General features: G+C 59.1%; 1 protein-coding gene across 1 annotated transcript; it reads right to left on the bottom strand.

The window, feature by feature from the left end:
• Positions 1 to 659: 659 nt before the first annotated feature.
• Positions 660 to 11,105, bottom strand: LOC131211613 (protein expanded). Its single transcript, XM_058205166.1, has 6 exons — positions 11,014 to 11,105; positions 9,972 to 10,117; positions 5,192 to 5,271; positions 2,353 to 5,124; positions 1,356 to 2,307; positions 660 to 1,267 (listed from the first exon to the last, which is right to left on the bottom strand). Exons 1-6 carry the CDS (start codon positions 11,103 to 11,105, stop codon positions 660 to 662), a joined length of 4,650 nt encoding a protein of 1,549 aa, XP_058061149.1.
• Positions 11,106 to 13,735: the final 2,630 nt, after the last annotated feature.

Below are 13,735 nucleotides of genomic sequence, written 5' to 3'. Positions count from 1 at the left end.
CCCGTGTCCCGGGGGTGGGGGATGGAGAAATGGATTTTTGTTAACTTTAGCGGGATATTTACAACGAAAAAGTAAACCAGAACCGAAAATCTCCTACTAAAACCAAACGGCGGGGGCGCGATGGCCACCGAGGGCGAGAGTTTTTCCCGTGCTCACATCATCAGCAGTGCTGTTCCTAAGGCGAATTAGTCTTGTTCTCCTTTGTTTTGTGTGTTATATGTATGTCACTTAACCGTTGCGCACGCGCGTCCTCCTCGATTGGCACACGTTCGTTTGGCTCCCCTGCCAGTTCCGTCCGGCCTTACACAACTTAAAACAACTTGGGGGGGTTGTGGTGGTTCACGGGGTGGCCCCCCACTGTCCGCTTATATACAAGCCCAGTATAGTTAAAATACTATCGATCGCGCAGTAGTTTTATAAAAACCGACACGACACGCTTCTCTTGCGATCCTCCCAAAAAAGGTTACAATAACGAGCGCAAAACGAGATTAGTGATCCTGAGTAATTGTCCCCGCTTCCCCGCCACAGTTCCCGGCCCAGCACGAGGCAGAAAGAGAGAGAAAGAGTGGGACAGTGGGGCACGAGAGAGCATATGGGGAGAGTAAGGGAGGGGGGAAAGGGAGAGTTTCGGTGGGATTCGTGGCGCACGCGGCCACTCATCAGGCGCTGGGCTGGGATGAGCTGAAGCTCTTCTGCTTGATCGGTGTCGGCGTGGGGTCCATGACGTAGTTGTTGCCCTCGGCCGTCTGGCCCGGCAGCGGCGGCAGCTTGTCGTTCGGGTGCCGGTGGCTGGCGGCCGTTTTCCGCGGTTTGGCCAGCTGCGTCGTCGAGAGACCCGACACCGGGTACTTTGCTTTCGGCGAGTGATTCGTCGTCGGTGACCCGCACGAAGCGCTGTTGGTCGTTGCACCGATCTCAGTGCCGATCGGAACGTTGGCAGCGCTGGTGCTGGTGCCAGACGGGGCTCCGTTGGCCAGGGGTCCGCCGGTCGCCGATTTCGGGTGCTTCGGCATGACGAAGGCACGGGTCTGCTTGAGCAGCGACCGATCGTGCATCAGGGCGGATATGAGCGGTAGGTCGAGGTGTTTGCTCTTCTCGCGCAGCGTCTTGATGTCGATCGACGTGCGATCGTCACGGGCCGCCGTCGCCGTAGTGCCACCGTGTGACGTGAGGCTGCTCATGTCAAAGTCCGGGTACTGCTTCTTGATCTGTGCCTGCAGCTTCGCACTCGGACCACTCGGTTTCGGTGGCGTCGGTTTCGCTGGCACTAATCGGAGAGAGAGAGAGAGAGAGAGAGGGGGGGATCGGAATGAGAATTGAGGAGTGCGGCGGGCGCGCTTCTTTCTGTCACTTACCTTCCGGGGGACGTTCTGGGGCGCAGGACAGCTGTGGCGATGGCGATGTTGGTATGGCAGCCGGCGGCTTCGCGGTCGTCATGGCGGCGGCACTCGGTAGCGGCAACGGGGGCTTCCGGATGGCTTTCTTGCTTTCGTACGGGGGCGGCGGCGGAGGTGGTGGCTGGCGGCGGATTTTCGGCGTACTCTCGATCGAGTTGAGGATGTTGTCGTCGGAGCGTGACCGGGCAAAGAGGGCCGCCGCCGGCGTCGAACCGCCGCCCACTGGGACAGCATTGGCCGCCTTGGTCAGGGGAGGTCGTGGCCGGAGCGGTGGTGGTGGCGGTGCTGGATCGTACGTCGACGAGCACAGGCTGGTCACCGAGGGGCTGTAGAGGGGGGAGTAGGCCCCCGGGAGCTGCACGTAGGTGTCGGAGAGGTTCTGGGTCGACGCGTACCGCGAGTTGGACGAGAGGGCCATCGACAGGTACGGGGTGCTCCGGTAGATGGCGTGGTTTTTGCACGCGTCCCAGCTGCGGTTGTGCGCCCGGACCGTGTGGTACGCTAGGTAGGGCGGTGGCGGTGGACTTTGGGCCGCCATGGCCGCCAGAATCGAGCCCTGCTTCGCGTCCAGGTACTCCTGCTGGCTGATCGATGGGTCCTGGATCGGGTAGATGACGTAGTCGACGTCACTGTACAGCTGCTGCTGGTACAGCTCGATCTGGGACCGGGCCATCTGGCTCGTGTACACGGTGGCCAGCGGGGGCGGCGGTGGTGGCTGCCGTGGGATGGAGGGCGGTGGAGGCGGATGGTACTGGCGGGGCTTGATGACCGGCAGCAGCACGCACGCCGTCCGGTGCTGGGGCGGAGGCTTCGGCATCTCCGGGTACGGCGGCGGTGGCGAGGTGATGGCTTTGTGGTGTGGTGGCATTCCGTAACCCCCCGGGACGGGTGGGGGCGATGTGGCAGCGGCCTGTGCCGCTGCTGCCGCTGCAGCTGCCGCGGCAGCCGCTGCGGCCGCCGCCGCCAGGTTGCCGATATTGTTGACGGTCGGCGCGGCGTAGCTCGGTTTGGGCGTTTCTCCCACAACGCTGGCGTGCGCCTTCAGGATGTTGATCTGGGGCCGCGTGGTAATGAACCGCGCCGGAACTTCCTCCGTCACCACCGGCGGAGGTGGAGGAGCTGGCACTGGCGTGACCGCGGGGCTGATGCGCCGAGTGGCACTGGTGGTGGTCTGGCTGGCCGTGCTCGGCTTCTGAGGGTATGGCGGAGGATCACGCAGCGGGATGGCAGGCGCTTCGGGATCCACCGGTCCACGGATGTCCGGCCCACGGAGGCCCGTCGTTTCGTGATGCGCGTTATACGGAGGCGGCGGTGGCGGTGGAGTCGAGTCCGATGGCGTTGGTGGCCCTAGCTGCAACGGTGACTGACCGGCGCCCAGGTTGCTGTCGATCCGCTTGGGAGGGGCCGGTGGCAGCACGTCGTCGTCGTACTCATCCTCCGTCGGGGCCGTATCTTCGCTGCCCTGCAGATAGCTTTCGCCCTCGAGCGGCAACGGGAGCGTCACGTAGTCACAGTCCGAGTCGAGCGTGTGGCTGACGGTCTTTCGCGAGGGGTACGTGCCGCGGCCAACGATCAGCTCGGTCAGCTCTTCGGCGCTGAGCAGCGAGTGTTTGTTGTCGGTCGGATCACTACCATCGCCCCGGAACGAGCCGGCCGCACTGACGTTCGAGTCCGAGCGTAGCCGGAACTCGCTCGAGTCCAGCCGGGGCCGATAGCGGTCCCCGTCGCCGTCGACCGAATCCACCGGTTCCAGGCCGGCCATCTCGCTCCGACACGGCTGGAAGCTCCCGTAGTGCGAGCTGCTCTCGTGCGACTCCGATTCGGCCATCTCCGACGCCTGGCTGGCCGTCATCTCGCTGCTGTTCATCGTGTAGACCCCGCTCGTTTCCGTCGGCGGGACGTGCGCGATCGTGTACACGCCCGAGTGGGTCTCTTCCTCCTCCTCGTTGATGTCGTGCTCCAGACACGTGCTGGCGGCCACACTCAGCGTGCTGTTCTGGGCCGTGTGGCTAAAGCCCAGGATGAGGCTACTGCAGGTGGACGTCTGGCGCCGGTCGGCCGGGATGGGGCCGGACGCTGCCGAGGCCGTCGTAGCCGCCGCCGTGAGGGTCCCGCTGCTGCTGCTGCTGGTGGTGGTCGTGGCCCCGCTCGAGCTGGTGGTAGTCCCGCCCGTCGAACCGGGTGGTGCCGGTGCAAGGGTCAAACAGTCGCCGGTCATCACCACCACCGTGCTGCAGGTGGACGAACACTGTGAGCCGAGGTTGTGCTGCGACGCGGCATCGCTGCACTCTTTCCCGCCGCCGGCGGATGATGCGCCCGGATGCGGGTCTACGGCGCACGGTGGCGGTGGTGGTGCCACACTAAGTTCCTGCAGGGACACCTGGCCGACGGAGGACGTCTGGCGGGAGACACTAGGGCAGTCGAGCAGGTGGGCCAGGGCGAGGCTTTCGGTCGAGGGGGCGGCCAGAGCGCCACTCGGGGGAGTGTTGATCATGATCTCCAGCTCGTCCTCCGAGTGCACCCGGTCACTCACGATGCCGGACGTGGTGTTGCTGCTCGTGCTCGAGATCACCGAGATGCGCTGATCCGACTTGCTCTTGTACGGCAGGTTGAGGGCGCGCGAGTACAGATACGGGTACCCGTCGTGGATGCAGCTGCTCTCCTCCTCCTCCCGCTTGATCGCCTCCGTCAGCCGCGGTGCGATCTTCATCGAGAACTGGTGCGTCTCGCGGCACAGCGCCAGGATCATCTTGTTCTTGTCGTCGTTGGTCGAGTAGAGCGTGATCTTCGCGTCGCCCGAGCGGATCTCGAACTTTTTCCGATCGAAGCTCAGCTTACCGATCGCCGGCCAGTGGAAGGTGGTCCCGGCCGCCGCTGCCGACGCGCCCCCACCGTCCGTGATGCGTATGCCCTTGGCGTAGATACTGAGCGCTGCCGAGCCCGGGCCGGTTTCGCTCTTCGCTTGCCGCATCCGGAAAATGTGCGCGTTGATCGCCTCGTTCAGGTTACACGCCTCGCGGATGTAGTGCGTTTCGGCGTCGGCCCGCGACAACCCACGGTTCTCCCGGTGGCAGGCCGTCACCGCAGCCACTCCCCAGGCCGTGCGCAGGATCGGGTTGAGGTACTCCTCCGGCCGGAAGTACTCTCCACCGGACCCCCCGGAGGCGCTCGGGGCAGACGACGCCGTAGCGGTTTCGGGCGCGACGGCCACGGCATTGGTAGTGGCGAACGTCGCCGTCGAAGCCGACGAGGACGACGAGCCAGACGAGGATGCGGCCGAGCTGACCGAGGTAGTGCCACCACCATTGTTGTTGATGCAGGACGAGGACGAAGAGCTGCTGCTGCTGCTGCTTGAGCAGAGGGAAGTGGGGCCTACGGGACTCGGTGATACTACAGAGGGTGCTGCCGATGGTGCCGTGGCTGACGCTGAAGACGATGCAGCCGATGGGCCAGTTTCTTGGTCTCCGCTGCCGGCGGCGTTAGTCGCGGTCGCCACCGACGCCTGCGGCACACTGTCACCGAGGTCGGCCTGCAGCGAGAGGGCACTGAGCAGCAGCAGACTCTGCTCCGAGCACTCCTTGGGCAGCTCCCGCGTGACCGCATTGTACTTGAGCTGCAGATAGTAGTTGTGGCGCGACACTTCATCGCGCAGCATGAGCGGACTCTCGATGTAGAACTGCACACGGAAGTGTAGCTCCAGGAGAGGCTTCCCGTTGGCGTCCAGGCCCTAAAATACACGGTGAAGGTGAGCGGTTAGTTTCTCGAAGCAGACGGCGCTGTTACCGGGGACTTACATGAGTGTGCGAGGAACGCCAGCTTTTGGGCCCGTACTTGGACAGTTTGCTCTCGGGGTCGGCAAACAGGTACTCGCCATCTGTTCAGGGACGGGAAGACGAGAATGGAAACGGTTAGCTCTCCGCGAATGCAAATGGTCACTTCTCGGTTTCCGGTTTCAAGTATTTCAAGCTCTGGCCAATTATTGTCCCCTGTCATTACCCGCGCGCACAACAATGGCGCAACAATGCACTAATTGTCTCTGCAAACGCACGCACCACGAGTGGCGCCAACCGTCGTCTGCCTCATTAAATCCCTTCAGAATCGTCGGCGCCGGTTCCGGTGGCTTGCGCGTGAGAGCACGCGCGATCCAACAGATGGCGGCCCCGGTCGGTCGAGTGTCTTCTCCCGCCGCAGCTTCCGCAGGGCCACGCGAAGTGCGATCTGATGAAGTCATCGATCGAGGCCCGGACATTCCACACCCGGAAAGATGGGAGAGGTTAGGGTCTAGCTACCGACCAGGTCAGGGACACTGTTTTGGGGCAGCATTGCCCGGGGTCACGGGGCATCGGCCAGCAGAGAGGGGCTTAACAAATGGGCCGGGACCGAAAAGGTGTCGCGATATATAAATGATCCGTTTAGTTGCTGCCGATCGAACGCGATCGTCCCGCCCGCCCCCACCAACACAGGCGCGCGATCAAACGGACAGCTTTCTGTTTGGGAGCCGCGTGTATGTCTATGTGATGGAGAAGCGAATTGGCTAAGGAATTCGGATCAACGCGCGCGGTGACTCTCTCAATGAATAGTGCACGCGCCGCAAGCCGCGACCAGCGGACCACAAACTCTCCTCCCCTCTGCGCCCGGGAATGCGTCCCACACTCACGCAGGCAAGGCACAAGGGAACACGGGCGCCCCGGGAGGGAATTCCAGTTTTCGAGCGGCTCGCTGGCGGAGTTATGCGATCGCGGATAGAAAGCTGCTGGTCGTGGCGCTGCCGCGATCGGCGAGCCGCTTTACGGGCGGACCCCGTTTTGTGGAACGGATGTCGCGGGAGGAGAGTGTCGAGCAGAAATTAGGGGGCAAAAATCGAATGGTCAGCGCGGTGGTGGATAAAGTGGTGCACAATCATAACAACCGTCGGCAGGGGGGATATGGCCGGCTTCGGGGTTGGTCTCCGTTGCCGGTGCTGCCGCCACTCTCAAAATGGAACCCAACCCAATGGGGGGGAGGCCCACGAGGTGGCGGCAGCCATTTTGCTCGATGCGAACTTTCGTTCGCTTCATTCGGACCCTCTGCCTCGGCGAATCACGTGTTCCCTCCCCGGTGGGGAATCCATTGGGAGAAGTATTTCTCTAATTTCATCAAACCCTGTGGCATCTAAACTTGTGGTGACATTCGAGCCCGAGAGTGAGTCTGAGATTTGGAGTCGAAAGCGGTGGCCACGAAACGGCCCACCGATTCAAAAGACATCGACGCAAAGACAAACGACGAACGAGAACGCAACCCGAAGAACCGCCAGACAGAGAGAGAGACAGAGAGAGCGCGCGAGAGCGAGTGAGAGATGAGAATGAAAAAATCAATGTCCAAAAGCAAAATTGATGATGACAAATACAAATCGATTATGTAAATCGGTGAGGGGTTTTCGTTCTGCGCGGACGAGCCCCACTCAGCGCAGGATGCCGCCATGCGCGCGCCATTCCGCAATCCAGTTTGGCCGTTTTTTTTTTTCGTTCTTCTGTATCCTTCCTGTTTTCAGGCTTTCTTTTGGCAACGCAAACCATCGTGTGTATTGTGTTTCGTCAGCCATCCACAAGCGGAGCCCATAAAGAGTGGTTCGCGGGACATAAAAATGCATAAGCAATTTGGCGAAGAATTCCACCATTGGGCGACCATCCTCTCTCAGTTGGCTGGCTGAATGCGTTTGCCCATTCGGTTGCCCCGCGCGACCACCACCACCATGGCCGACTATGAAGCGTTCGGAGGTATTTTAGAAGCCTTTGCTGCTCAAATCAAAGCAGTGCCTTCAGCGGGCGTTTCTGGTACTCAAATGTGATTTGATGTTGCCACCGAACATCAATCAACTAAAAAGCAGAGACACCAACAGTGGGACGATTCGGATCCGTCACTCAGAATATCTTGATTTCTAAGCAAGAGACTACTTTCAAAAGGCTTGAATCGATTTAATGAACGTGCTCTTGGTTCCTATTTTGCTTCCTGTTTTGGTCAAAGTCTAGCAAGTCTTTGTGCACCAGCAAGTCTATAGCAGGGAGGTCCAGCTACTCGTAGCACCTCTAGTGCGCGGGAACATAACCCAGGAATGAAGCATTTTTGAAGCGATAAGCCAACTGCAAGAAGCATTCCTCAGGAACACGTCCATTGCAGTCCTCAGCAGGAATATCCGCAGAAGGGTCCAAATTTGTTGGACAGGGTTCTCAAGACTATTAGAGCTAAGCCGACCGAAGACAACGGTCGATCGGTTGAGCGGAGCAAAGTCGCAAAAAAAGTTGAGGGAAGAACCACCAAAAAAGGAGTGTCGCGGACTGCCGCGAAAGATGTGCCGCGCTTTGGTGACACCCTTGAGACATAGAGAGACACTTCCAAACGTTAGCTGGCACAGCTGGCAGACGAAGGTACAGTTCTACCGAGAGTCCTCGCGGGACCGGCGGGAAATAGTTTCGGTTGAGAAGGAGTGCGAAGGAGTTTCGGAAAAGAATAATCGACAGCAGAGAGCGAGAACACGCAAAGGAGCTTTAAAAAAGGTGGTAAGAAGGCCGCAGAGGAGGCTCAAAATAAGATCAACCCAGCGGGAGGAGCGGGGTGGTGATCGGTGGCAAGTGAGCACGAAAGAGAAACCGACTCCCTCTCGCGCGCTCGTGATGCCGCCTCCGGGGTCCTCTCTCCCCGATCGTCGTCGTCTTCTTCATGAGCAGCAGCAGGAAACCTGCCTCGGGACATTAGTGCTAGGGGAACACCGCGGCCCGGGCTGCTGCTGCTGCTGCTGCTGCTGGTGGTGGTGGTGGTGGTGGCCGGCAGATTACGATGTTATTGTGCACGATACACACAAACACACACAGAGCCACGGGACCGCGCGCTGGGCATCGTTTTTTCCTCCTCTTCGTCGTCGTCATTGGTTGGAAAGGTATGCAGATGACGACGCGCTCCGACGCTGGGGCTGACGCGATGATGCCCCGTTGTTGTTGATGGATGCGGGGCAGAGCACCAGATGCTGCTGCGGCTGCTGCTAGGGTCGTCCGTCCCATGCCACGGGGTCCCCGAGGTGGCGGAGGATTGACCCGGCGCGCGCGCGCGCGCAGGGAATGATTTTCTTCGCGTCGTCTTCGCCTCCTCTTGGACCGCGCGGGATAGTCCTCCTCCTCCTCAACCGCCGTCGTCGATCGGATCTCGACGGGGCGCAGCGAACGGGCGCAAGCGAATGGAACAGGCGAAAAAAGAAAAAATACGGAACACAACATGGCCGAAGGATGATGATGATGATGGGTGCTGGGGGTCGGCAAGGGTTTGCGGTGGAGGGGAAAAAAGCGCGCGCGTCGTTCCGGCGCGGCCCCGGCGACGATAACAGGCGCGGTGATCGAGAGAAGACGCGGGGCCAACGGGGAGCAGCAACCCTTGATTGGCGTTGCGCACGAGAGAGAGCGAGCGAGACCGACACTCCGCACTGGGTGTGTGCGAGGGAGAGCGAGAGAGGCGAAGAAACGGGAAGAGGGCGACGACGACGACGAAAGGAATTTCATTTTAGTAGGCTGCGCGGCGAAAGACATAGGACGCGTGTTTCAGTAATTCAGGTAGCTGTTTGGCGTTCTCGGGCTCGGGCTGCTGGCCGCTGGGCTGGCGGCGGCGGCGGCGGCAGCGGTCGTCGGGTGTGTGTTTTCGCCTCTTCTTCTCCGCGGGGTTTTTCGTCTGTTTCCTTCCTTCTTTTCTTTCCTCTCCAGCAGCCCCAGTCCCGGAGAGTCCGAAAGATAGATTCTGCGCGCGAGATTCTTGGCCTTTTTCTTGCTTCTCCTGTTGATGATGCTCTGCTGCTGCCCCGGACCCCTCGGGTGGTTTGAGGCGGTTCCTTCCCGCTGTGCTCCGTGTTCCCTTCGTTGTGTTGTTTGGTAAATTTGCATTTTGTTGGAAGTTGAAAAAATCTTCTTGATAACTCCCCACGAACAGCATGGAGACAGCCAGCTCGCCACGTGTTACAAATCCCGGTCGCCGACGACGAAGAAGTTTTCGGAATCGATTTGCGATTCCCGAGGTAGCCGAGGTTGCGATTCCCGAGGTAGGACCCTTCCTTACGTTGGCGGGGTCAGCTCTGACCGCAATCGCCCGAAAACAATGATTTCGTGGTTAGAAACAGAGAGAAAGAGAGAAATCCCACAACGAAGTGACGGGTATTCGCGTGTATGCGCGGAGTCGTAAAACGCCCGGGGAGATGATCGCCCAGCATCGCCCAGCATCGCCCAGCATCGCCCAGCGCGCCCTGGAATGTCTGGCGGTCGTAACGGTGGCGCGGACGGTAGTGTCCCGTTGATGGCCAACCCCCACCCCGCACCCCCTCACCGCGATAGTGTTGGCATGGAATGTGCCGATGGCCGAAAAAATAGCAGCCCCACTCAAGCCCCAGATCAAGCTCATTTTCTGCCCCTTCGCCGGACCTGGGGACGACTTCATCTTTCATCCCGCTCTCCATTTCCCAACCTTGATCGGTCCCCGCCGCCGCCGCCACCGATGTTGTGGGGGGGGTGGGACGAGGGAATAAAACGATTAATTATCCCCCGGCGTGTCCCCGAAACTCACCTATTAGTACGGCCAGGCCGAACAGCTCCGTGTCCAGCATGCCTTGCTTGGAGAAGTGGTGGCATGTCTGTGCGTATACTTCGCGTACGCGACTTTTTGCTTCGACTAGGAAGTAGAGTGTGCGTGGCTGCGGCGTTCCCAATAACCTGGAATGGACGGACACAGAGAGAGAGAAAGAGAGAGAGAGAGAGAGTGAGCCGGAGAGTTTCAGGTGAGTGAGCTAGGAATCTAGAAACTAAACTAGGGCCGCCGGGGTCGGTTGATCGCGCGCCCCGCGAGGCCGTCGGTTGAAGGGAGGCCGCCCCGAAAGGAGAGTTGAAGACGTATAATTTTGGGGAGGGTGATTTATGATGGTCATAGGCCGATTTAATGGGGTCATTGAGATGGAATTTTAATTGATTCGATTATACCGAGAACATCTCGCGTGACGTCGTCGTCGTCGTCGTCGCGGGTCGTGAAATGAGATCGTGTCGGGTCGCGGGTCTCACACACAGGAAAGGAGGACAGCGCTCCTCGACCCCGTTGGCCACGGCCGACAGAGAGAAGGAGAGGAAGAGAAAGCTGCCATTCGAGGGGCGCGCGTGGTACATCATTAAGGCTTCTCTCCTTGAGCGCCCAAAGGACCGCGCCGGACAAAGGCGTCTTCCGGTGGTTCCCAAAATCGGCGCCTAGGAGCCGGACCAAAACCGAACGGCCAAGGAGGGCCGGAATTTAGACTCTCGATGGCGGCGGGTTTTAATCGGATTAGACGAACACAAATCGTGTACAAGGTCGCAATCGGAAATCGGACCCGGGGAGCTCTCAAAAACAACATTCCGGTGGCTACACACGGTGGCAGGTGCCGGGTGCAGAGGTGCCTTCGGGCGATGCGAAGGCCGGCGTCGTCGTGGACGTTCTTGAGCGAACTCTTAAGCGACGACCGTTTACGATTTCCGGTCGGCCATCGGTGCGGTTGTGGTGGGGTAGAGGTCTTCTTCGGACGGTCTTCGGAATGAAATGGAAAAATTAAATTGGGGGTTCTCTGGTGTCGGACGCAACTTACTTTAAAGCTAGAAATCTGGTACCCGGAGGCAGAGGTCGGGAAGGTGGTGCGCAAACCTCTAAGGGTGCGCTGACGGTGCAAAAAGCTCGCATGCTGCATCGTTACCATCTGCAGTAACCTTTACGAAATATTTCCTGAAAAGAGAGAGCGAGAGAGAGCCTGAGTTAGTCAACAATGTAATTAACGTGTGATTAAATTAGAATTTAGAGCTGCAAGACGGACGCTGACGTGACGTGACGTGTGTCCCGACAGAGACACACAGCGAGAGTCTTAGCATTTGCCGTACAATGTTGCTACAATGTAGCTGGGGCGTTGATGGTAGACTTGCGTGTCGGCCCGGGACACCGAAGTGATCATTAAAAACCCTTCATCAGCCAGCAGCCACGAAAACTGTCGGTGGGCGTCTCCCCGTTCTGTTCTGTGTTCTGGACCATCCTGCCTGCCTGTCGGTCCCGCGATCGGTGGTCTGTCTGGGGATTACTCCCTGGACGACTGATCGCAGCCTCGCAGCTTGCAGCATCCATTTACTACTGTGACCAAAATTACACGAAAAATACGATGGTTTCGGCACGATCTTGGTCGAGTTTGCGTCTTAGTGATCCTCACGGTGGTATTCTTTGTTAATAGTTTCACAACTTTGGAAGGATTTGCGCGATAATCGAAGAAAACTATTTTTCCCTTTGGTTTGGGCCACGATAGTAATGGGTTTTCAGAGGTTTCAAATATGCTTCAAGAAGAGAGTGAGAGAGGGGGAGAAAATGGAGTTCCAAGGACGAAAAAGCATGCAAGGGACACTCGCACCCGCCCTCATTGATTCACGACCCATCTCAATATCCCCAGCGAGCGCGCATCCTGCTCCGAGGTACGATCGGTAATCCTCGTGGGGCACCCCAACTGTCATAATCCTGTGTCAGGTCTGGGGGGTTGAGCACACCTGGGGAATTTGGGCGAAATTTCGGGAAAGCTCACGATCGCTCAGGCGATCAGCAGCCTAAACCCCCCATCTACGGGGGCTCCGGCTTGAAATGCCTCCAACGGTCCACGACGGAACGGCCAAAATGCTGACCGGCGAGGCGAGGGTGCTCCCCGGGTACGCAGCCAAAACACGACCACATCCACCCAGACCCACAAACACACGCGAGCCGGGGAGTCGCGAGCTCCGCATCTCATCTCGATCAACATCGCATCGCTGCCGCTGCCGCCGTGTATATACTTATTTTATCCCTTCGGGTTATAAAACCGGTGATGGAATGTGGATCCGTTTCGTTCCGTTTTGTTCAGACGTTTCTCTTTTCCTCCTCGCGACCGGCCTCGCGTCCCGCGCTCCCTATTCCCGCCCGCTTGCCTTCGGTTTAGCGCGCGCTCGGGAGTTTCTTTTTGCGTCAGCGTGAGCGCGCATTTCAACGTCGTCGTCGCCGTCGCCGTCCACGTCCCGGGACTGTGGGGTTCGCGCGCGGGTTGAGGGGTGGTGGTGATCGAGAAGTAATGGCCCACCACCACACCACCACCGTCACTAGAAAGCCACGACGAACGATGGACACACGGCGGGCTCCGGCCGGCTGGCTGGCCGTTTGTGCACGGAGGTTGGCGATTGAATGGTTTTGGGGAGGGTTGGGACGTGGAGAGGTGCGCACCGCACCGCACGGGAATTTCGATCCCAACCCCCCGCTCGGTGTGCCTTCTGCCTCCTTTAGGGATAGGGACAAAGAGAGAGAGAGAGACACAGAGGGAATTGCGCCAAAAAACGAACCAGGACCTAGACGAACCGCGGACGGCGCGCGCCCGCGAGGAGCAAAATATGGCCCACCATAAACATAAATAATTCTGTCCCCTCTGCATACTTACTACCCTCCCGCTTCCCATCAAACAGCATGCAGCTGCCGGACCACGGCGAAGACTTAAATTCCTCGCTTAAGCCATCGCCCAAATCTTTCGTTTCGCTCGGGGAGCTTTGCAACGCTTTCTTCCACCAAACAGCAGGGGCGCTCCGGGTCGCTGGCGGATTTCGGGAGCCTGGTCTGGGAAAGGGGACGATACGGAGAAAAAAAAAAGCCTCGCAACTCGCGGCGGAAGGCAACGCGCGATTGGCTTCCAGTCTTTCGCGCCCGCTCGGACCGGTGGCTTCCGCGTCCCGGGCGTGTATGGATTCAATTTCAATTCGTGTCCGGCGGCACCTCTGCCCTCTGCGGTGCCCCCGTTGACCGGCTGGTGTTCGGCAAGAAACGCACTCAACGTTGAAGCGGGCGCGCGTGGCGTAGCGAAGCCGTTAATGGACCGCCGTGTCCTGGAAGGTTCTCCCGATTCTGGAGATTCCTGTGGCCCTACTTCGACCACGGGCTTCAAATACATACCTCGACATAGATTGCGGAAATTAAAGCCAACTGTCAACTTCACTTCTGCGATGTGTACTTGGATGCTTTTGAGACGCACGGCGCTCGAGACGAGAAACGTCACCCGTTGTGCGTTGATGTGTCAAGTTTAGAATTTAAACGCAATTTTTTTGGTAACAAACAGTACCAAGAGCATTGCTGCTGCTGGTTCGATGGCTTTTTTTTCGTCGGCCAAGCCTTTCCGCGTAACACCAGCAGGGCTGACGCGCGCGGTAAGAACGCTCCTTCGCGAAGGACCGCGCACGCCATCGATCGAGAAGAAAGATGGCTGCGAAAGACGCGCGTCTCCCGCGGGGAGACCAAGCATTGCCGAAATAACAACCTAACCCGAC

The sequence above is a fragment of the Anopheles bellator genome, chromosome 2 (genome assembly GCF_943735745.2).
Source record: "Anopheles bellator chromosome 2, idAnoBellAS_SP24_06.2, whole genome shotgun sequence".
Taxonomy (NCBI): Eukaryota; Metazoa; Arthropoda; class Insecta; order Diptera; family Culicidae; genus Anopheles; species Anopheles bellator.
The sequence above is the reverse complement of the archived record's forward strand: the minus strand, read 5'-3'. Positions and strand labels throughout refer to the sequence as shown.